This window comes from Pan paniscus, chromosome 1 (assembly GCF_029289425.2).
Source record: "Pan paniscus chromosome 1, NHGRI_mPanPan1-v2.0_pri, whole genome shotgun sequence".
In the NCBI taxonomy this organism is placed as follows: domain Eukaryota; kingdom Metazoa; phylum Chordata; class Mammalia; order Primates; family Hominidae; genus Pan; species Pan paniscus.
Window position 1 is genome coordinate 123,394,685 of NC_073249.2, and position 25,226 is coordinate 123,419,910.

At 33.7% G+C, this 25,226-nt stretch overlaps 1 protein-coding gene across 2 annotated transcripts; it reads right to left on the bottom strand.

Annotated features, from left to right (window-relative positions):
- Positions 1–1,206: 1,206 nt before the first annotated feature.
- On the bottom strand, positions 1,207–24,981 carry LOC100983778 (amylase alpha 2A). Of its 2 annotated transcripts, XM_003818690.7 has the most exons (12): positions 20,328–24,981; positions 16,526–16,602; positions 9,283–9,496; positions 8,791–8,937; positions 7,788–7,985; positions 7,114–7,344; positions 6,214–6,347; positions 5,282–5,404; positions 5,088–5,187; positions 2,996–3,114; positions 2,760–2,885; positions 1,207–1,430 (listed from the first exon to the last, which is right to left on the bottom strand). In XM_003818690.7, the coding sequence occupies exons 3-12, from the start codon at positions 9,448–9,450 to the stop codon at positions 1,241–1,243; spliced, it is 1,536 nt and encodes a 511-aa protein (XP_003818738.1). In that variant the 5' UTR covers positions 9,451–9,496; positions 16,526–16,602; positions 20,328–24,981; the 3' UTR covers positions 1,207–1,240. The 2 variants fall into 2 exon arrangements, with proteins under 2 accessions (XP_003818738.1, XP_063455675.1); XM_063599605.1 differs by lacking the exons at positions 16,526–16,602; positions 20,328–24,981 and having other exon boundaries at positions 1,223–1,430; positions 8,791–8,893; positions 9,283–9,367.
- Between the last annotated feature and the right edge of the window lie 245 nt (positions 24,982–25,226).

Sequence of the window (25,226 nt, forward strand, 5' to 3'; positions counted from 1 at the left end):
TGGCCTGAAACTTTTTGGGAAAAACAGAAAAGGCACAGTGGATTCCATTTTGGGAGAAAACTCTGTTTTCCTGATGGAATCCCAGAATTTAGAGGCTGATAGATCCCGCTCAAAATCTGCTTTTGTCTTACAGCTATACAAGTTGATTAGGCCCTAGAAACTTCATGGTTTTCTATCCGTGCTCTTAAAGGACTCTACTGGGAAGCCAATAATTCAATTAGGAAGTGGGACAGGAAGAAATCTTAGAACTACTGGATCTTCTTCTGTTTGTCTGTGTAATGATATATGTGTTGTGTGTGATGTCTGTAACGAGCTATAACTGATTGCCTTATTTTAAAATATGCACTTAAATCAAACATTTTAGAGGAAAGTTAAAACTGCAATGCCTTTTAGTTTATGTGACTTTCATCTCTAAGAAATAAAAATTGTTTTAAAGATCAAATTGGAAAATGCAAATATCATCAACACGTAAATAGGAGGTTTAAATCATATAAGTTAGATACCAGGTTTGCTAAATGTTTCAAGGTTGTATACTGCCTAATTTACAACTTGATAAGGCCTGGGGACATATGAAATTAACCATGCCCCTAACTAGGATGGAAAAAGTCAGACTTTATCTGCATCTACTACATAATTGAAAAAACTTACCAGGTTTTACATTAAAGTTACCATTTTAACTAAAATGGTAAAGTTAAGATTTACCATTAAAACATGTAAATAAGACAACTAAAAATAAATTTACATGCAAAGTGTGTAAAATGTGTGTAAAAACAGTAAAATGTGTTTGTCATAAAAGATTATAAAAAGGCATAAAAATGTAAACGTTGCCTATGGAAAAAGGAATGTTTTGAAACCAATGTAAGGGTAAAATTTGGTTTTCCTTCCCTTGTACAGATTTTTCATGTAATAGAGAAGAATAATGAAATATTTGGTTTGCCTTGTTGGTAGACTGCCAAGGAGAGAAAAGAGTAGACAGGAGACAGACTGTTTGGAAAGCTAAGTCTTCCCTCTTAATGAGTAAAGATTGTTGCCTAGTTTTAAAATTTCTGAGACATACTTTTGCCAAAATAAATAACTTCTGTGCAACCTGGCATTGTGTTTCATACTATCAACTGTTTTGAACCTCTAATTACTAATTAGAGCTTTTAGTAAAAATTAATGAAATATAAGTACTGCTGTACATGTAAGAAAAAAAACACACTTGGCTATTGTTTTGAGGACATGCATTTAATTTTAAATTTTACAATTTAGATTCAGCATGAATTGCAATAAATGGATCTTCAGCAGAGTTACTAATAGAAAAATGAGCTTTGCCATCATCAGAAACGTAAATTTTAATGCCTGTGCAATTGCCATTAATTTTATCTCCAGAAATGACATCACAGTATGTGCCAGCAGGAAGACCAGTTTGCAAAGTTAAAGAAAATGACCTGTAAAATAAAATTTAAGGTTGATCTTCAATACAATGAAAATCAAGAATACAGACTAACACAAATAAACAGCATAACTTTATGTTGTAGAAACCTAAGCAGTGAAGTCTTATTAAGAAGAAAACCCATATGCCTCTCTAGTAGGTGGAAATAGCTTTCTAGGACCAAAAGTAACCTTACAGAAAACCTAGCAATTTCCTGGTTAGTAGTGAAAATATTACCAAAACATCAAAGTTGAAGAATATCACTGAAGATTGGCAGGAACGGTCACATTTTGATAAAAGTTCTACCTTGGTAAAATCAAATTTGTTCTCAACTGAAATTAATACCAATTACTCTTAAAAATTTAAAGGATATATTTTTTAACCTCCTTCTTCTCCCATGAGATCAAAACGAATTTGGGAAGCACTTAAAAATAATCTAGCATTTCTATGAAGAAGTGATAGTTTGAAATATAAAGCTTTCTCACAAAAACGTATTTTGGTATTTTCATCCACAAAAGAAAGAAATTAAAAAACTAGACATGGGCTTTTTTGGCAGGAAAGAGATCAACTTGACTTGTATATTGATGTATTTATTTACTTTTCATAAGTGAAATATAATTTATACTAGAGTGAGCTAAGTATGAGTGTCAGTTGGTCTTGGACAGCGACAATTCAACTGTTTACACCAAGGTCTTCTGAGCTATATCTTAGAGAATCATTTATACTTCAGGTAAAGCATATAAGAATCACAGATGAAAGGCCAATAATGAGAAGTTTCAAAAATAAAACTCAAATCTCCTGAAGCAAAACATTAACCACAAGATACATATTATTCATACATATGCTTTAAAAATGTTATTTTTCACAAGGAGACAGAGAAGTGAAGAAAGTATACCAAAAAACTACGTAGAGCAGTCATTGAGAAAAAGAGTTAGAAATAAAGATATTTTAGTATCTAGGCAGCATTTCTCCATGGTTAAAAAAGCAGGATTATAAGACACTTTTTTTTAATGATTTCACAATCCTTATATTGATTGTGATTTTATATATTGATTTTGTGGCATGTGTAGGTGAGCATTTGCATGTGCATTCTATATATGCATATGATACTGCAAGGGTGCACAGAAAAGATTCTGCTTACAACAGAAAGCACTTATGAAAAAAGAAGAACGAAGGAGTAACAGCCATCGTCCTTTTGCTTCTGCCCAATTTTGATCTCTATTGTCTTCCTGCTCCACTGACTACATGATTTTTCAGATATGATAAATGTCAATGAACAGGAAAAAAAAGAATAAACCAAGAACATACTGGTACAAAATATTATTTATAATTGATATTTACTTACCAGTCATCATTGTTGAAAACAATGAATCCTCTGTTTCCTCTCCCAAAAGCCACTTGGTTGCTCCCATTATCATACCAGTTTGTAAAAGGCTGGCCATCCACTACATTGCGGAAATTAACCATGTTCCTAAAAACACAATACCATATAAAACGTTGATATTCTTAAACTTCAACTGTTTTAAATGAAATGCTACGGAAATTTACTATTAGAGGACATTTCTAAATAAATATTCTCACCTTATTTGGCGCCATCGATGTTCACAGACCCAGTCATTGCCACAAGTAGTGTCTGGATTAATAGTAACTTCTTTAATTACTCCATTATTATTTGGTGGCCCAACCCAATCATTAACATCCTTAAGTAAGGGGGGGAAAAGCCAAATTTTACCATGCATGTATTTACCTCTTCCTTCTCCTTTACACCAAACCCAACCTATCCTGTTACTTGTGTCTCTGCAGTCAGTGACTTTATCTAGAATCCAATGCCTTCATTAATGTTTATAGCCCTTTACTGGGTCTTCATCATCTCTCTATCCTCTGGTTCTCTTTTGCCATATTTCAAACAAAGGTAACAAATTTTTATCCTCTCCTTTTCATTCCAAGGAACTGCAAAGGCTTCTTTGCTCTGTCACCCAGGCTGGAGTACAGTGGCATGATCATAGCTCACTGCAGCCTTGATCTCCCAGGCTCAAATGATCCTCCCATCTCAGCCTCCCAAGTAGCTAAGACTGTTGGTGTGCACCACCGCACCCAGCTAATTTTTAAAAATTTTTCAGTAAAGACGAGGTCTTGCTAGCTTGCCCAGATAGGTCTTGAACTCCTCAGGTCAGCTGATCTTCTCGCCTCGCCTCGCTAGGTGCTGGGATTACAGGTGTGAGCCACTGCACCTGGCCTGCAAGAACTTCTTAACATCATGGTAAGCCATGCAATGTCATTGAAATGGGAAGGGCATTAGTACTAGAAACACCAGGATTAAAACATAGGCTCTATTACTAGTACCTGAGAAAATTTAATCAATACACATAATATCTCTGTGTCTCAGTTTCCTCATTTGTAAAATGGGAATATTGTTTTTTTTGCTATAAAAATTAAGTAATATATGTGAAAATGCCTTGAATGTGACATGTGCTGAATAAATATTAGAATCATTCATGCTTCTTTTTAGATAAATGTACAAAACAATACATCTGAACATTATTTATAAATTGATCACATTTTTAATATTATGTTTTTCTGATTGGCACTTTAAAAAATCTTCATTAAAAAATCCAGAGGAATCTTAGGAAGTTTTTCAGTGTTGACCTTAGAATCATGTCATATGGTGAAAAGTGAACAAAACTAAGAGTTTTTAGCATGCAGCAGTCCTGGCAAAGTGGAAATGTTATAGTAATAGAAAAAATAAAAATACTCTATGACTCCTAACATCAGAAATAAGACCAATTAGTAGAAATTAAAAGAAGTTGGCTCAATATAAAAGTACACCTTCTAAATATTAAAGCTGTTTAACAATAGAATCAATTGCTATACAAAGTGCGGACTTCTCAAACTGAAAGGAATCTAAAAAAAGCTAGCTAGATATCCGTGTGACTCATAGGAAGGAGGAATTTCTGCTTTAGTTCTGAAGTCTCTGATGCTGTTTCTGAACCCTTTAGTTTAAAAGAAAACCTTCTACTAGCTTTCCAAATATCTTTACACTGTAATTTCTCTGTTCCTTTTTGAAACTTCTCATCAGATTAATGTCTTTACCATACTCCCAAATATTTTTCTCATTCTTACCTTTCTTGGAATACTCTCTAAATTTCCATTCTTTAGTACACATCATTTCCTTCCTCTTATATGATACTTTCCCTATTTAACTCAACTCAACTGATTCATTTCTTTCTATTCCATATAACTTTTTAAAAGTATTTAACAAACATTTATATTGTTCTCACTACGGGCAGATGATGTTTTAAGTTCTCTAAAAGTGTTGGCATGTATAATCTTCCTATCAGCCCTGAGGTAGGTACTTATTCGAAGTATATATTTTAATCCCTGTGTCTAGCTCTTAGTTTTGAGTGTTTTTCTGTTTTTTGTTTTTTTTTCCCTGCGGGCTAAGGGGATGTTTGTCATATCTCTGAAACAGCTTGCATACTCTTTGTCAACAGAGAATATAAATTTTACTCCTTTAATATAACCTACATTACTAAAATCACAGTCCTGTATCCAGTTTACAATTAATTAAATATTTGTTGAATAAATATATAATTAATAGTTGTCATGTTAAGTTAGAATAAGATTGCTTCCTTTTTCTTCAGAAAAGGATATATTGAACAACTCCAAAACTTACGTTTCCATTTTGAAACTGTCTTGGCCAACGGTAGCTTGACATTACTCGTGTAAATCCGTAAGGATGAGCAAGCATAAATCCAACTGCCATTTTGTACAGCCTGGAAGTTACATAATTATATTTTCATAGAATGTCAGAATATTCTTGCCATCATTAAAAGACGTGTTAAAAAAATAGAGAACTTGGTTTTCTACCTAGCATCCCAGAAGGTAAGAATAGAGGCTCCTCCAGCCCCATGTCCTCGTTGATTGTCATGGTTATCCACAAAGACAAGTGCTCTGTCAGAAGGTATGAAACCCCAACCTTCTCCCCAGTTCCTATTTTTGAAAAATAAGATATATGTTGATGTTTCATTTCACAACAGTTTGAGAGTAACTTAACTGTGCATCTCTCTCTGTAAGGCATGGCATCTGAAGATTAAATTCTTTCTAATTAAATGCTTTTTCTGTAAGAGATATATATATATACACACACAAAAACACACACACACATATATATACACACACATCAAACACACACATGTGTAATCTACATGTATGGTCCATATTTGTATATACATGTATGGAATACTTATATTCATATTACAAATATAAGATTTTTATTATTAAAAAAGGTCCTTTCAGAGGTTTCAGCACATTATAAGTTAGAGGCACTCCAGAAGGATCAATATCCACATCATATTATACAGAATGTCAAACTAGATTAAAATAAGGCTTCAATACTGTATTGTTATAATATAAATATTTTTATGTTTTTAATTCATATAATATATGTAAATTCTACAGGATGGAAACTTTGTACATACTTTATAAATGATAGGATCATTTTAATAATAACCTGGCTTTAAAAGATTATATGCAAACATCAGTCAAATCCATTATATTCATCTCGTACTTAGATGAAAACTCCTAGGGTATGTTTAGCGTTCCTAGGCATATTGCCTTGTGACAGACACTCTAAATACAAAAGATGATTGATTACAGTTTAGGGCACTAGAATACTTATCATTCACAATTGAGTCTTTGATAGTTGTCTGAATAAGAATGTTCCAGAAGATAAGTCACACTGAGGTAGTATGACTAACAGATCCATGAAATACTTCAGGGGAAAAGTTGTATTTATTTACTTTAAGTAAGACATCTTCTCTCCATCCCACTTGCGAATAACTGTGCCGAGTTTTGCACCATACTTGAATTCTGTCACCCGGCCATTACCAAAGTAGTCATTGCTTTTAATTGGCTCACCACCCAGATCAATTACCTAGTAGAAATTTAGGAAAAAATAACATTTTGTGTAAGGACTTTAAAGCATTTTAACCAATAAGTTAATATTATATAAAAATAGCTTTATGCTATTTGTTATTTATTAATAAATTAAGCTATTTATTATTTCTTTTTGTCTTGTTTTGTTTTGTTTTTTAGAGACAGGGTCTTGCTATGTTGTCCAGGATGGTCCCAAACTCCTGGCCTCAAGCAATCCCCCTGCCGCAGCCTCCCAAAGTGCTGAGATTACATGCACGAGCCACCACGCGTGGTCCTGTTTGTTATACGAAATGTGCAAAATGGTTTTCTTATTCTTATTATCTCAACAGGTAATATTCTTATATTCTTTTATTTGATAAAGTATAGGCTACAATATTGAAAGAAGCATAATGTCAAAGATACCTGTTGTCCTGTGAAAATACTTACCTAATTTTTAGTCTTGTACATCAATGATAATAATAAGAGCTCACACTAATAAAACATTTAGTATCGACTGAAATTCCTTGATAAATATTAACTTGTTTCATTATCCAAAGAAAGTAAAGACATAACTATTATCAGTATCCTACATTCTGTGTACCTCCATAAAACATGTTGTGATAAAGAATTAGATATGCTGTATGTGAAGAAGAGGAGGTTAAAGAACACTGTTTTATGTAAATGTCTCATTCCTTATCCTACAGAAATTGCATTTTTAATTAAATCTTCCATTAATTTTCTAATGAATAAGATGATATTTTATAGGCATATAAGTATTGATGTACCTCCTGGTAAATGAAAGGTTTACTTCCTTCAGGGAACCAGTTACTGTTTAGATTATGCAGTTTGTCCAAAATTGCCTTTATGTCTCCAGGCCACATGTGCTTGGAAGCATCAAGTCTGAACCCTGCAACACCAATGTCAATGAGATGGTTCATATATTCGGCAATCTTAGAACGCACATAATCCTTCTCCAGTGCAAGATCAAGAAGACCAGACAGACGACAATCTCTGACCTGTTGAGGTAAAAATGTTATGATTGATTCATAAAACCTCATTTTTCTCCTGAGAATCCATTTGATTATTCATTTATTCCATGATTCCTCAAGAGATATTCTATAGTGACTTCCTTGTATTGGGCACTGGGGATGCTCACATTCTACTACAGATGTATCTTTGAATATTTTCTAATAGAAAATAGAGAATTTAGGAAATAAAGTCGATGAGATTTTTAATTGGGAAGTTCTTAGAAGTGGGCAAACGTGTATTGATTAAAAATCTTAAATCAATATTTGAAAGTTCTTAAATATGGATTTGAGTTTCTTAAAGTAGTCAAACTTGTTAACCTATGTCCCTAAGAGATCTAAATTCCTATTTAAAATGAAATTCAATTAGCTACATGTCTACAAGAAAAGGCATATATTACTCTTTATTCAGATCACTCTCTTAAAAAAATTACCTGAGTAGCATCGTTGTAGTTCTCGATATCTCCACTTCCAGTTTTACATTTACCATCATTGAAATCCCATCCAGAATATGGGACTGCTGGAAAGTCCCTACTTCCAGGGTTGAAGTAACTTCCACAGGTACTGCTTGTTCCTGCACTCACAGCATTACCACACATATGATTAATTACAGCATCCACATAAATACGAACCTAGAAAGCAAAGTTTCTACTTCAGTGTGACTTACAGAGAGGTAGAAATTTAAAGCATTGTTGATTCAAGTTTATAGTATGTTAATAAAACTCCAAAATATTTCATGATATCTTATAATTATTTTCCTACAAGATCAAAAATCAACTGTGAAAGGAATGTGAACTAAACACCTACATGCCTTCTAGATACTTGGTCAAATATTTATAGGAATGATAAATTGAGAGACCAGAAACTACCATAAATAGGAGGAAAGGCAAAATGCCCACTTTGGGAAGACAAAACTCAGATGAGAGTGGAAAGGTTATTGTTTTGGAAATTTCACTGGGTCACCAGGAGAAAGCCTGTACTCTCTATGAAGCTTTTGAAGACAAACAAGGTAGCTATTAATCTCAATTTATGCTCCTCATTAAATAGAGAAGCTAGCTATTCACCATGAAAAACCCAAGAATTACGGATGGAGACACAAGTCACCTAAAAATGATAGCAAATATTGTAACTGGAATTATACTTCCTAACCAGTAAATTGTTTCCGGGAAATACGAACAGTTATAAGGGTTAAAATTTGATGTTTTGCTTTAGAAGCAAATTCTGATTTAAACTTTAACTTAGCTCTTTAGTAGATAGCACACACACAAATATTCACAAACGTTGAACATAAATAAACAGTTAATTTTGAGTTTTAAATTATGAAGTAAAATTTAAAAAATAAAATACGGAAAATTTTCTGCTGAAAAGGAGCAAGAAAGAAGAGAGAGAAACCATTTTCCTGTCTGTTATTTTTAAAGGAAACTAGAATTCACTTACCCCAACATTGTTACATCTAGTCACCATGTTTCTAAATTCATCTTCATTTCCAGATCTTGTGCATAATTTATAGCTAACTGGTTGGTATCTTTCCCACCAAGGTCTGAAAGGGTTGTAAATTGCAACATTTTCATTTGGTGGAGAGACCTACAAATTAAACAGTCTTCATAAGTACCAAATTCTGTCTTACTGTATATCATTGAATGTTCTAGAAACTAATCAATAATATAAAAAATTATTGAATCTTGGTATAGGCAGCTATCTCTTGAAAATATTAACAGCACATTGGAGGGCTCTTGTTGAAGAAAGATTATCTCAGAAACAAAATATAAAGTTGCCAAGAATACTACATAGATTTTTCCTCAGAAATCTCTTTTACTTAGAATACTTACCTGTGAAGTAAAATGTTGCCCAAGCTTCACAGATAAGATAAGAATACTATTTCCTACAAGCACAGTGAATTCCGCAATTGATACTATGAATCATACCCACCTGAACCCCTCCAAATCCCTTCGGAGCTAAATATCGCTCACATTCAAGAGCAATATCAACCCATCGCCATTCAAACAGATGAACAATAGATGTCCGTCCTTGTTGTGTATTTGGGGAATACTGAGCCCAGCAGAACCCAATGGTGAAAAGCAACAGAAAGAACTTCATTTTGCTTTGAAGTTGTCAGTGTCCTTTCCAGAAACTATTTATATTCCTGTAAGAGGCACATTTTACAAAGTAAATATTAGCATGAATAAATACTTGAGGGCAAACTGTTTATTCATAGTCTGAAAAGGATTATCAATAATAATCCTAACAGGTGAAGAACATCAAAAAGTCTCTCATGGAAATCATCTAAATGACCTTTTAGATATTAATGTTTTTCTTAGGTTCTGGCAGCACTTTTATTTTTCCTTAAACAGTGACCTGTTGCTGGGGCCTAATGTTCTCACATAACAGTAGAAAACCAAAATTTGTTGTCATCTCTTTAAAGATCCAGAATGGCATACAAAGAAACTTTACATAAATTAAAAGGATGAATACTTTTACAGGTATAAATGCGAACCCCTTCCAACTCAAGGCAAGTAACAGCCCACGGTGCTCTGGTAGATAACGTAAGCTAAGAAAGGAAACTGGGTCCTATGGCTTGGACTTTCCAACCCTGACAGACTGACAGGACAGAAACAAGTGGTCCGGAAGCGCTTACCAGCCTCTAGACAAATCCCAGAACACTCAGTCCTGACACATTAATACCCTGTACAGATGAGAGACTGCTGGCCGCACAGACCCACCGAGCCAGACTAGTCTTCCACAAGCATGTTTTTAGCCATGAAGTGACCAAGCCACGTGTAGTAAAGACTGAAATCAAAGATATGTACAGATAACAAGGGGAACAGTTAACTTGAATACAAGGTCAAAATCAGCAACACATTCTACAATCCAGTGCTGATATTGAGAGGAGACAAAGACCCTCTCCTTGTTTTATATTGTTTTCTATTCAGTAAAAACAACAAGGAAGTACAACCAAAGACATGCAGCCCAGCGCCAGGCCTGAAACCAGGCCTGGGCCTGATTGGCCTAAACCCAGTAGTTAAAAATCAACTTATGATTTAGAAGCTGATATTATTCACAGATTCCAGACATTGTATAAAAGAACTCTGTGAAACTCCCTGCCCTGTTCTGTTTCTCCCTGACCAGCAGTGAATGCAGTCCTTGTCACATATCCCTTGCTTGCTCAAATCAATCACGACCCTTTCATGTGAAATCTTTAGTGTTGTGAGCCCTTAAAAAGGACAGAAATTGTGCACTCCAGGAGCTCAGATTTTGAGACAGTAGCTGGCCGATGCTCCCAGCTGAATAAAGCCCTTCCTTCTACAACTCGGTGTCTGAGAGGTTTTGTCTGAGGCTCGTCCTGCTACAATGTCAGATACAAGCTTCAAGGACAACTTCTTTCCAAAGGCTTATTCCAGTTTGGTGCGGCTAGTATGTGGTGTATTTTTTAATTTACCTGACCAAATGCACAAAGGGAGAACACATTCTTTTTTTAGTTGTCTATATAGAGTCAGAAGTTGAGTCTTTTAAAGGATTGAAATAAAACAGAATATTCTAACTGGACTAAGATCATATGGTATGCGCCTTATTAATATGAACATTTATTTCCAAATATTTTGTTTTCATAAGAAGTGTTATAATGAACATCTGTATACATGTTTACACATAGGTAATTCTGTATGCTAGATAAACGTATGGTAAACATGAAGCATATTTTTATATTTTCATATTGTGCAAAATTGCCCTTACAAAATTTATCAATTTTTACTCTCTAGTAGCAGTATATTATAGTACCTTTTGCCACACTCCCACCAAAAATTAATATTATCATAGCTCTAACTTTTGACTAATAGATTAAAAATGATTTGGGTCGGGCACGTGTCTCACTCCTGTAATCCCAGCACTTTCGGAAGCTGAGGCGGGCAGATCACGAGGTCAGGAGACGGAGACCATCCTGGCTAACATGGTGAAACCCTGTCTCTACTAAAAACACAAAAAATTAGCCAGGCATGGTGGCGGGCCCCTGTAGTCCCAGCTACTCTGGAGCCTGAGGCAGGAGAATGGCGGCCTGAACGTGGTAGGTGGAGCTTGCAGTGAGCCCAGATCACGCCAATGCACTCCAGCGTGGGTGACAGAGGGAGACTCCATCTCAAAAAAAAAAATGATTTGTGTTTTTCCCAATTACTAGCAAGGCTGAACATCATTTCACATTTTTTGGCCTTTTGAGTTTTCTCTTGAAATTTGCTTCTTCCTTTTCCCATCTAGTTTTGCTTTAATTTTTTTTTTTTTTTTTATTGAGTGTTTCGAGTTCTTATGTTGTTATCGTTTGTCATGTACTGGAAATATATTGTCCTAATATATCACTGTTTTTTGAAGTCTTTCCAGTGCAAATTTAAGCAATCATGGATGCTGGTAAGAATTAGGACAGTGCCAAAGGTAGGCCTGCATTATTACTTTTTGTCCAACTACAGTCATGCATTGCTTAATGACAAGAGTAGGTTCTGAAGACAAAGCCCTTAGGTAATTAAGCCACTGTGCAAATGTCATAGAATGGACTTCATTAACCTAGATGGCTTAGCCTATTTCTCCTAGACTACAAACCTGTAAAGCATGTTATTGTACTGAATACTGTAGGCAACTGTAACACAGTGTACTTGTGTATCTAAATACACTTAAACATAGGAAACTTCCGATAAAAATATGGCATAATAAACTTAATGGGACCACCATCATTTATGTGGTGCATGACTGTATTCAACATGCAAAAGGTTTTAAGTTTTAAAGTGATCATTTGTTTAACTACAGTGATTCCTCCTCCCTCCATATCCATGAGGAATTGGTTCCAGGAACCACCATGGATACTTAAAGTAATAATTACTCAAGTCCTTTATATAAAATATAGTATTTGCATATAACCTTTACATCATCTCAGATTACTTATAATAACTAATGCAACATAAATGCTATGTCAAAAGTTGTGATACTGTGTTGTGTAGAAAATAGTGACAAGAAAAAAGTCAACACATGTTCAGTATAGATGCAACCATCATTTTTCTTATCTTTTCCTTAGATCTTGTTTAATAAGATTAGATTTAAGACTAAGTGGTAAGGAGGATGGGAAGAGAGACAGAGGAACAATGTATTAATGATAGCTTTGGTGGTGGTTGTTGTTGAAGTGTCCCTATGTCACCCAGGCTGGAGTGCAGAGATGCAATCATGGTTCACTGCAGCCTCAAACTCCTGGACTTTAAGTGATCCTCCCTCCTCAGCCTCCCAAGTTGTTGGGATTACAAGCTAGACCCATTATGCCTAGCAATGATAGGTTTTTTTTTTTTTCAAAGTTAAATGTCATTATTTTTTATATTGAAATATCTTTTACTACTTTTTCGAAATATTACTGATTTCTTAGAACCCAAAGTCTGGAAACCATGGAAAAAATGTATTCCAATAGTCTCTTTCACTGTTAACATTCTCTGATCCTATGATTTATCCTTCTCTTGGCATTCTACATCCTAATGGCAATATGAAAATCAAAGAGCTTAAGGAAATGTTGTGGCTGTATCAATCAGGACAGAATAGGTTATTCTGCAGTAATAAAAGAAACTAAAATTTTTCAGTGGCTTACAATAACCAAGTTTCTCATGTTCAACTAGGATCAACAAAGGCACTCTTATTAGTCCATTTGTAATGTCACAAAAACTTCATTTTGACACATGGTTTAGCAATCGGGAACTCCCCAAAGTAAAACATTCTTTCTGCTCACATTTCAAAGCCAAAGCAAATCATGTGTACATTCTCAAATTCAACAGGATGAGAGTATTTCACTTGCAGGGAGGATCAATGATATTTCTGAACAACAGTACACTGCATATATGAGATCAGAAATAAAAACTGTAACAGGAAAAATAAAAGAATTTTCATTAGAGTGAACATTTGAAAAACAAGAAATGCGAGTTTAAATATATATTTTTAAGAAAAATACAATATATACAGAGCTTCTCACATTCAACCTCAGTCTCTTACACCTCCATCCTTTCCTTTGATAGCAAGACATTCAATTTCTTGCAAGTTTATATGATCATTTCTATGCATGTTTTCATGACTTACTTCATCTAATGTTCCCATAAACAACATACATTGTTATTTTACATAGCTACCTTTTTCTAAGCTTTGAAAAGTTTCATGAAATTGCTCACATCTTCTTAAATTTTAGATATTCAAAGATTCTGGTATATAAATACCATATTAATTGCTATTTTCTAATTTACAAACAAATTAAAATAAAATTTCTTATGTAAAAAAATATATATATATTTTAATCTTACTCCATCACCCAAGCTGGAGTGCAATGGCGCAATCTCAGCTCACTGCAATCTCTACCTCCGGGTTCAGATGATTCTCCTACCTCAGCCTCCTAAGTAGATGGGACCACAGGCACGTGCAACCATAACCAGCAATTTTTTTTGTATTTTTAGTAGAGACGGGGTCTCACCTTGTTGGCCAAGCTGGTCTCAAACCCCTGACCTCACGTTGATCCGCCTGCGTTGGCCTCCCAAAGTGCTGGGATTACAAGCATGAGCCACTGCACCTGGCCTTTTTCTTTCATGTCTAATTGACACCTTTTAAATGGATATAACTGCCTCAAGTATTTATATATTAGTCATAGATGTTCTAGTCTTATTTGATTTCCTAGATTTTCTTCATTGCTTAGACCTTGTGCATGTTGGGTACAGGGTATATCTTTCCTGATGCATTTTCAATGCTGTGTGTGTGTGTGTGTGTGTGTGTGTGTGTGTGTGTGTGTAATATTTCCTGTTAGCTTTTATGTGGACACTCTATATAACGTTTGTTTTCAGAAAATATAGGGTGGGATATTTTGCAGCTTAAAACCCTGGGATGAGAACCCTCTATTCCTCTTGAAAATCATCAGTTGTTCCTCTTAGGTGTCTGACACAGGGGGTTAGCTCACATATCTACTGAATAATCCTACTGAGGTCATTAGTTATTACTATGCATTACTAAAGATAATTAAATGTAATAAAGTATCTTACAGTTGACATATTAAAGAACTTTCCATTACTCACAAAAGGAAGTGCTGTCTTCTCACAGAGTAGTAAAGACAAAATAATGACTACAAGCACTCAGCACAGTTCTTCTTGAGATTTCAGAATTCATTTAGATAATGGTTTCAATCTCCTAGGTTCTCATTTTCTTGAACTCATCTGCTTCCATCACCTTGCCTGTATGCTACTCCCCTCTTCACATCCTAAAACTTATACTCACTAAGTACTATATACTTAGTACTATTCTACTATCTTAGTATACCATACTTAGTAATATTATATACTATTATGTTCTAATATTTTCAATTTCAGTCACCCCTCTTTTATTTATATCCCCCAAATTTCTAGTTCCTACCTCAAGAAGTCCATTGCATCTTCAACCACACTGCAATCTACAATTGATCATTCCATTTTCCACTGTCTCAACCTTCTTTATTTTCTCACTTCACTCCTTAACCCAGATTACTTTCCACATCCCTCTTTTATAATCATTCTCTTAAATGTATCAACATCTCATCACTGACTGTTTTATTCACCTAGAGAAATCTCACCTTTAGTTAAACTGAATTCTGTACTTTTTCAGTGATAGCACCTATGCTGAACTCAACTGGAGAAAAACACAGAACCACATTGACTGATACCACTTAAATAAACCACAGATTTCCTAAGAGTATGCTTACTTTCCTACACTCCTATCTATTCATTTTACATCTCCTTTTCCTTCCTTACTCCTTCATGACTTCCTCCCTCTTTATGAGCTTGCTTCCTGTTTCACTGAGAAAATATCACAAAAATTTGACATGCTCCTCCTATCTACTGGACTACAAACATCTGGAACTCCATAATCTGCCCTTCATCCTACTGTTACTAATGAGCTGTTTGTGGGCCTATCTTTAAAACTAACCCTTCTATTTGTGTCCCAGGTCTATGGCTTCAGCAATATCCCTCTGTTTCCTGCATTATGCTTTTTCTATCTACTGAATCAGTCCCATTAGCATACAAACCTACTATATCATCGATCTCAAAATAAACAGCTTTTTGATACTACATTACCCTCCATTAACAACCCATTTCTCACATCCCCTTGAAAGCAAGACTCCTTAAATGTTGTCTTCAATACTCACTATATTAAATTCGTCTCCAACATTCTCTTGAATACCTCCTCTTACTCCTGACATCCACCAAGTTTGTCAAAGTCAAGGTCCCAAATCTTGCTCTACCCAATGCTTAATCCTAAGAACTCATCTTTCCTAACACATTAACAGATCACTCCTTCCTGTTTGAGATACTTTCTTCATTTAGCTTCTAGCTATTCCTCTGTAGTCTTCTTTACTAGTTCTTGAACTATTTGGTATCTCACCATTGGGATGCTCCAGGGTTCAGTTCTCCATGCTTCTAATTCCTATCTCTAGTGTTCTTACTTTCCCTACCTCACTATGTTGTAAAAGTTAAGAAGCTATGATTCATAACAGCATTTTTACAGAAGAGCTGAGTCTTTTTGGGCAGTGCCTCTAAGGTAAAGGTGTAATCACAGCCTCAAGAAAGTATCTATAAGAATGAATCAAATAGAATAAAAGAAAGTTTTCCTACTTATATACAGCTGAAACTCATTTCATTAAAGGAACAGAATAATTTTATGTGGGAAATATTTTCACCTTTGAGTGATGTTCTGACAGATGAAAGATTTGGGGCTACAAAAATGGAGGACTGTATTATGGCAAGGATACAAATTTTCTAAATTGGGATAAATACCCTACTTCCAAAAAACCAAAAGCCCAATAAAACTCAATGCCAGGCAAATATAAAATAATTATAAAAAAGAAGATTACAATAAAAAAATGTGAAACTGCATTGATATCCATGTAAGAATTTTTAAAGGCAGTTTTTATAATCATAAATAAAATATATTATAAAATTGCCTTAAAAAGAAATTTATGTAATCATCTAGTTATGTTCTGCTGCACATCTGAAACCAGGTAAACAAAAAATGCAAACACTATTCCATTGGAAAGAAAACAATTTATTATATCTGAGGAAAGTCATTACAATACATGTAATATATTTCCAATTTACTGATTTAAAGGTGTATGGATTTAATTTTTAAATACACTTTCAAAGCTGTTATGCACAGTTCCATAGTCCAGGTGGTCAATTTCTTCTTCTCAAAGTTGCAAAGCACTTGAAGGACATGGGAATCCAAAGAAACCTAAAAACATCATAAAAGCCCATTAAAAATAGTAAGTATAACACAGGTCATTAGTTTAAAAATAACTGAGAGCTGAACCATTTATATTTAGAAAATTAGTGAATCATGTCAGTTTAACAAAATTTATGTAAATGAACTGCTTATAACGAAACTGATTTATAACATTTACAAAATCATTTCAACAATGCCTATAGAAAAATAATTACATTTTCAATATCTATAGGTTTTGTACTTTTAAGGTGATAATAACCAAATTTTCAATTGTTTTCATTGAACTAAGAATAGTATCAGATTTTTCAACAAAGAAACACAGAGGCGCCAACCCTTTATTTTCCTAGTTATTAATATAAGGTTGGGTGCCTATGTTGATACTAGGTACCTAACCATTTTACTCTAACAAACCAGTATCCAAACTGCTCAGTCCTTAGAATTACTAAGGAAACCTTTTCAAATCTGATTCTGATACTCCATTCCCAGAGATTCAGTTGAGTTAGTTCTAGGATAGAGTATAGGAATCTTAATGCATAAAAACTCTTCCTTGGTGGTTCTCAAACTTGGTTGCACATTAAAATCAGTTTGAGAGGTTTATTCCAACATCTGTGCTACACTCTCAACACATCAAATGAAAATTCTGACCAAGGGAACCAGGCATCAACACATTTCTTAAGGATTTTTTTAGGAGGGAGAGGTTCTCACTCTGTCAACCAAGCTAGAATGCAGTGGAGTGATCATGGCTCACTGCAACCTCAACCTCGGGGGCTCAAGTGATCCCCTTGCTTTAGTCTCCCAAGTAGCTGAGACCAGAGGTGCAAGCTATTTATTACTAGCTATTTATCCAAAGGTAAATAAATGAGTATATCAAAGAGATAACCACACTCTCATATTTATTGCAATATTCACAATAGCAAAGATATGAAATCAACCTCTGGCCATCAATGGATGAATGAATAAAAACAACATGGTATATATATATACACAGTAGAATACTTTTTGTCCATAAAAAAGAATGAAATTTTATCATTTACAGCAAGATGGATGGAACTGGAAGTCATTGTGTTAGGTGAAATAAGCCAGACACAGGAAAACAAGTATCACATATCCTTATTCTTACATGAAAACTAAAAATATTGAACTCATGGAGGTAGAGAATAGAATTATAGATAGATACCAGAGGCTGGAAAGTTTCTCTGGGTGGGAGGAATAAAGAAAAGTTTGTTAATAGGTCCAAACATACAATTACTTGGAAGACATATGTTCTAATATTTCATAGCAGAGTAAGGTGACTACATATAAACAGCAATATATTGTATATTCCAAAATAGCTAAAGGACTTGAAATGTTCTTAACATATGGAAATACTTGAGATTATGGACACCCTGGTTACTTTGATTTGATCATTATAAAGCTTAGGCAAGTAACAAAATATTACATTTACCCTATGTGTATGTACAACTATATTAATGAAAAAATATTCTTCTACAATAAAATTTTATTATTGTTAATCTAATTGAGAATTCATGATGATTTAAAGATTATTTGGCAAAAATGTTGCCTGTGCAAAGCAAGCTTTCCTTCCTATGTTGTGCAAATTATTAAAGTAATATAAATATGTATATAACTTCAAAAAATGATATTTCAAAATATTGTTCTACAACACTCAAGCTTTTAATGTCACTGATATTATGTTTTCCAGTAACAGGTAATAATTTAGCACTCCCTGTAAGTTAAGTTCTCTATTGGCGTATTTATTTTTTTCAACAAACTTACAGACTGGATATTTAGGTCCAAAAACTTTAAATAGCTTGTCTCGCATTACTTAGCAAATATATTGTATTTTTGAGATCTGACTTCCGACTCTATCTGTTGTATTACACTAGTATTCCAATGCTAATCTCATTTTAATCCACTACAGGAGAACTATTTACACTCTCTCTGGAAAATTTTAGCACAGCTTTTTCTATGATTTTCTGAAATACATATAGTATTATTTATATATATATTATTATTTATATATTATATATAAATATATATAATATATAAATAATATTTCTATCAACAGTTTATTTTTTATCTATGCATATTCTTAAGCTCCTAATTTTCTTTATCGTATTTTCCCTAAAATGTATTCAAACTCAACTTAATTAGATTTTTAGTTTTATGGTGGTATAATTCACAAATTAAAATTATATATATTCAACGTGTACAATGTGAGGTTTTGAGTTTTTTTTAATTAGTCCTAGTTGAGAAAGGCAAATGCTTAATGGTACATACTAAAAAGTATTCAGGACAAGGCTGCTTAACATAAACTTGCTAATTACCAGTCAATAGACTACTCAAATGCTTTTTTGATAAACAAAAGCTACAATTGTAGGTAGCATATTTTTACTGGTTTCCTTTACACTGAAGCATTTTTTCAACTAATATATATCTTACAAAGAGTAAAATACATAAATCTTAAGTATATAGCATTATAATTTTTATAAGTGTATATATCCCTATCACCACCACCCAAATCAAGCAAGATATGGACGACTTCCAGCTCCCACACCCCTGGCTCTTGCACTTTCTCAACCAGTTACTCACCAATGGTCATCATTATCATGAAATCTATCAAGATGGATTTCCCTACTCCTCAATTCCATATAAATGGAAACTTGCTGTATGTAATCTTTTGAGTCTGACTTGTTTCACTCAGTTGAAATTTGTGAGAATCATCTATGTTTTGTGTAGCAGCAGTTCATTGTTTAATTGCTGTGTGGTATTCATTGCGGGAAGCAAAAGTAATTTATTTATTCATTCTACTGTGAATGGGCATTTGTGTTGTTTTTAGTTTAGAAGTTATGACACATCAGTGATTTTATTTGATAAGAACCCTAGGAGTTGCTGAGTTATATAGAATTGATTGCCTTACACATGTTGTTTAAGTTTTGCCTACTCTTTTATATATTTCATCCTTGATCTGTTTGTCTCGCTACTGTTTGGAACAAACCTGGAGCTCCTTATAGGAAATTGATATCTTTTTTTTTTTCTTTTCTCAACTTCTATTTTAGGTTCAGGAGGTACATGGGCAGGTTTGTTACATGGGTAATTGCATGTTGCTGGAGTTTGGTGTACAAATGATTTCATCACCCAGCTAGTGAGCGTAGTCCCCAGCGGGTAGTGTTTTGACCCTCACTCTCCTCTCACCCTGCACCCATCAAGTATATTTTAAAATGATTTTCACAATCAAGCTAATTAACATATTCATGTCTTCACATAGTTATCATGTGTTGGGAAAGGGTAATAGTTAAGATCTACACTCAGTGAACTTAAAGCATACATTATTACTAACTATTTTTACCCTGTTGTGCATTAGACCTCCATAACTTATTCATCTTATAATGGCAAGTTTTCATGGTTGTACCTGTAGTATTTTTCATTCTCTGCCTGGCTTATTTCACTTAGCATAATATCCTCTAGGCTCGTTCATTTTGTTGGAAATGGCAGAATTTCATTCTTTTTAATACTGAATATTATTCCATTGTAGATACATAGATAGATAAATAGAGAGATAGATGATAGATATCATAATTTACATACCTACTCATCTATCAACACTTAGATTGTTTCCATATTTTGGTTTTTGTGAATAAAGCTGCAATGAACACAGGAATGCAGATATCTCTTCAAGATAGTGATTTTATTTCTATCGTATATAAAAGGAAAAGTATATAAAAGGTATATACCCTTTTTTTGAAATGGAGTCTCACTCTGATGCCCATGCTGGAGTGCAGTGATGCAATCTTGACTCATGGCAACCTCTGTCTCCCAAGTTCAAGCAATTCTCCCTGCCACAGCCTCCCAAGTAGCTGGGATTACAGGTGCCAACCACCACACTGGGCTAATTTCTGTGTTTTTTAGTAGAGATGTGGTTTTGCCATGTTGGCGACTCTGGTCGTGAACTCCTGACCTCAGGTAATCTGCCTCCCTCACCTCTCAAAGTGCTGGGATTACAGGTGTGAGCCAACACACCCACAGGTATATAATTTTATGCCTAAAAGTATAATTTCTGTAACATATGGTACATCTTTAATTATTTGAGGAGTCTCCATGCTGTATTCCATAATGGTTGTACCAATTTACATTCCCACCAAAACTCTATAAGGGTTCTCTTTTCAACACATTCTTGTCAACACTATTTATCTTTTGCCTTTTTGATATTAGCTATTTTGAAAGATGTAATGTGACATCTCATTTTGATTTCAGTTTCTATTTCCCTCATGTTTAGTGATTTTGTGCACCTCTTCATTCATGTGTTGGCCGTATGTAAATCTTCCTTTGAAAAAATGTCTATTCAGGTCTCTTGCTCATGTTTTAATCAGGTTATTTTTTTTCTGATTATGAGTTTCTTATATGTTTTAGATATTAATGCATTATCAGATATATTGTTTTCAAGTATATTCTACCATTCCATGGGTGACTTTTTATTTATTTTATTTATTTATTTATTTATTTACTGTGCCACAATCTTTTAGTTTGATGTAGTCGTATGTGTTTATTTTTGTTTATCTTGTCTATACTTTGGGATTCATAGCCAAAATATCATGCCAAGGTCAATGTTATGAAGGATTTCCCCTGTTTTCTTCTAGGGATTCTTTGGTTTCAGATGCTATGTTTAAATTCCTTTTCAATTTTCAATTTATTCCTGTGCATAGCATAACACTCCAATTTCATTCTTTTGCATGTGGGCCTCCAATATTTCCAACGCTATTTATTGAAGAGACTATCCTGTCTCCATTAGGTGTTTTGGGCATGTTATTGAAGATTCTTTGACGATATTGGTGTAGGCTTTCTATTCTGTTCCATTCTTCTATGTGACTGTTTTCATACCAGTATCATATATATATAAGCATATATATATATATATTACTGTAGTTTAGTAATATAACTTGAAAGTGAGAAGTGTGGTACCTCCTACTTTGTTCATCTTGCTCAAGATCATTTTGGGTAATTATAGTCTTTTGTAATTTCATACAAATTTTAGGATTTATTTCTGTTTCTGGAAAAATGCCATTGGACTTTTGATAGGGATTACATTGAATCTGTAGATTGCTTTGTGTAATAGCATTTTGACAATATTCATTTCTCACATTGATGAACACAGAATGTCTTTCAATTTCTATTACTTTTCTACTCTCTATTTATTTTGCTTTGATCTTTCTTATTTTCTTTCTTCTATTAACTTTGGGCTTAGTTTGCTCTTCTTTTTTTCTAGTTCCTTGAGGTTTAATGATAGATTGTTTATTTGAAATATTTGTTGTTTTTTTTAATGTAGGTGTTTGTCATTTCAAATTTTCATCTTAGCACTGTCTTACTGCATCCCACAAGCTTTGGTGTATTGTGTTTTCATTTTTATATCAAGATTTCTTTATTTTCCTTTTCATTTCCTTTTTAAACCACCAGTTTTTAAGAATTGTGTTATGTTCACTTATTTTTGAATTTTTCAGTTTTCCTCCTGTTAAATGATTTCTAGTTGTATACCATTGTGGTCAAAAGAGATACTTGATACAATTTCAATCTTCTTAAATGTATTAAGACATTTTGTGATTTCAAGTATGCTTTATTTTAGAGGATGTTTCTTGTTAGCTTGAGAAGAACACCTGTTCTCCAGCTGTGGATGAAATGTGAACATACATCTGTTAGGTCCGTTTGGTCTAAAGTGCAGATCAAGTCTAATTTTTTTTTCCTTACAGATTGTCTATCTAAATGATCTATCCATTGTTGTAATTGGAGTATTGATAATTTCAACAGTGTCAATAAGGTTACCTATATCTGTAATATTATTGATTGCTCTGTATCTCTCCCTCCAGATATTAATATTTGCTTTACATTTTCAAGTGCTGTAATGTTAAGTGCATATTTATTTATAATTGTTTCATCCCTTTAATCAACTCATCCCTTTATCATTATATAGTGACCATCTTTATCACCTGTTAGAGTTTTATCTTAAGGTATATTTTGCCTGATATAAGGATAGTTATCCATGTTGTTTTTTGTTTTAATTTGCATGGAATATCAAATTTTCTCATCCCCTAAATTCACACCATATGTGTCCTTGAAGCTGAAGTGAGTCTCTTGTAGGCAGTATATTGTTGGGTCTCCTTTTGTAATCCATTTAGCCACTCTGTCTTTTGAATGTAGAATAGAATGAATTTATCTTCAAGGTAATTATTGATAGATAAGAACATACAATTGACATTTTGTTCATAGCTTTTCAGCCTTTTAACATATTTTTGTTCCTTTATTTCTCCCTTGCTGTCGTTCTTTGAGATTTTATGATTTTCTGTAGTGACATGCTTTGATTTCTCTTTGTCTTTTGGGTATCTACTATAGGGTTTTTGCTTTCCGAATAGCATGAAGCTTATACATACTATCTTGTAGTTGGAGCAAACTATTTTAAACTGATAAGTTTGATCATATTCAAAACTCTATACTTTTACTCAGCCCACTATATTTTATATATTTGGTGTCACATTATATATTTTTAATATTCTATATCTATTAACAAATTATTGTAGCTATAATTATTATTATTTTGGATTTTAACCTTCATACTAGCAATAAAACTGATTTACACACCACTACTACACTATTAGAGTGTTCTGTAATTTTTATATATTTACCTTAATCAATGAGTTTCATACTTTTCTGTGCTTTCATGTTGCTCTATGGCAAACTTTTGCTGCAAATTCAGAAATTCTTTAAAATAATTACTTTGAATTCTTTGTCAAGAAGTTTATAGATTTTTGTATTTTTGCATGGTTTTTCATGTCAAATAATTGTTTTAAAGGAGAGTAATTAGTTACAAGAGAATAAATAGGCAATTCAACCAAAACTTGAAAAAAAACCAAACACAAACCAACTGAGAAGTTCCACAGACAGATTGAAAAAATAGAACCCAAACTAAAATTCTAGAGTTAAAGAATAAAATAAATGAAATAAAGAATGTAAAATGAAGAATCAACAGCAAAATTGAGCAAGAAGAAAGAATCTGTGAATTTGTTTCAGTCAGGAGCAACCTGCAAAGGGTATTTCAGAGATAAGATCTCTTCATCCTAGAAAATATCAGTAGTCTCTTTCACCAGAAGTTCAGCTGACAAAGAGACTAAACCAGTTCATCTTCCTTCTAGTCTTATTCCTCGGCCATTTGCCAATAAAGAGAGTGAATAGATTGAAGGTCAACTGCTTTAATTACGTCCTCACACTGCTGAATGAAGTTTGTTCAACAATTGCCAAGCTGATCATCAAACATATTCTTTGCTATTGCTTACAACAGTTCCTGACTTCTAAAATTAGATTTGTACATAGGCTCAAAGCCCAGCATATCCCAGTAGCTCACTGTTCAAAGTAATAAATATTTGATTAGGTCTTTAAGGCTAAAGACCTCAAAATTTCTAAGAAGTTTGTGCCATAGACAAAATCTGTTGGTTATTTTCTTTATATATAAGTCCACCTTTTACTGTATTAGTATTTCTAAACTGGTCCTTTTTTTTTTTTTTTTTTTTTTTTTTTTTTTTTGTGAGGTGGAGTGTCACTCTATCTCCCAGGCTGGAGTGCAGTGGTGAAATCTCCACTCACTGCAAACTCCGCCTCCCAGGTATGGGCCATTCTCCTGCCTCAGCCTCCCGAGTAGCTGGGACTACAGGCACCCACCACCATGCCTGGCTAATTTGTTTTGTATTTTTAGTAGAGACAGGGTTTCACCATGTTAGCCAGGATGGTCTGGATCTCCTGAACTCATGATCCTCCGGCCTCAGCCTCCAAAAGTGCCGGGATTACAGACGTAAGCCACCAAGCCTGGCCTCTATACTGGTTCTTATAACTTATTTGGGCTGGAAATCTCATAGTTTTAACATAGACGAAGGGGTTATTTTCCTATAGATTTTGATTTTTTTGTTACGTTCTATTTTTATTAAAGGGGAGTTGGAGTGGAAATACTTTTGCTCTGCATCTTCAAATACAAAAAATGAAACATTTCAAAAGACCTACCATGCCATAACTGAAATTTCTGTGGTTTGAAGAAGTCTACAAAAAAAAAATTGCTTCAACTATATATGTTTGATTTTTCTGTGAATTAGCTAAAAGTTTTGTAAGACTCTATATTAACTTTGGAAAGATGCGAAAAGCTTTTGAAAAGCAAATGATTACATTTCTAGTTATTGTTTTGGATTCTAAAAGTGTGTGAATGACACAGGCAAATATAAGTGTAAAATCGAGGGTAAGAAAAGGAAAACCACAACTGATCTTTACATTCACTTTTAACTATTTTAAATAAGAATCATCAATGGAGTTCAATTTGATGGTCAGTGATAAGGAATTTAATTCACTTCAAGAAGAGAGCGAAAAATACTGCATTAGATTATGTAGGCATTTTAAAAATATATACTTTTGGTTAATATTTTTATATATTTTGGATTAACTAGAGAATCAAAGGTAAAATTATCCTAAGGCCTAAGAAATTATTGGCCAGTTTCCACTAAATGATAAGTTTTCTGGAGAAAATGCAATACCTGTTTTATCTTTTTACCTCTCATATCTAGAATTATACATTGCTGGTGGTGTGCATTGTACTGCTGTCAATTTGT

Bases quoted from the DNA above. Each gene is read 5' to 3' on its own strand.
- LOC100983778 (XM_003818690.7), bottom strand. From the start codon at position 9,450: ATGAAGTTCTTTCTGTTGCTTTTCACCATTGGGTTCTGCTGGGCTCAG. The intron at 6,348-7,113 runs GTACATCAATAC...AATTTCTACTAG, and splicing joins AACCTTTCATTTACCAGGAG to GTAATTGATCTGGGTGGTGA. The intron at 2,886-2,995 runs GTGAGAATATTT...TTGTGTTTTTAG, and splicing joins CATCGATGGCGCCAAATAAG to GAACATGGTTAATTTCCGCA.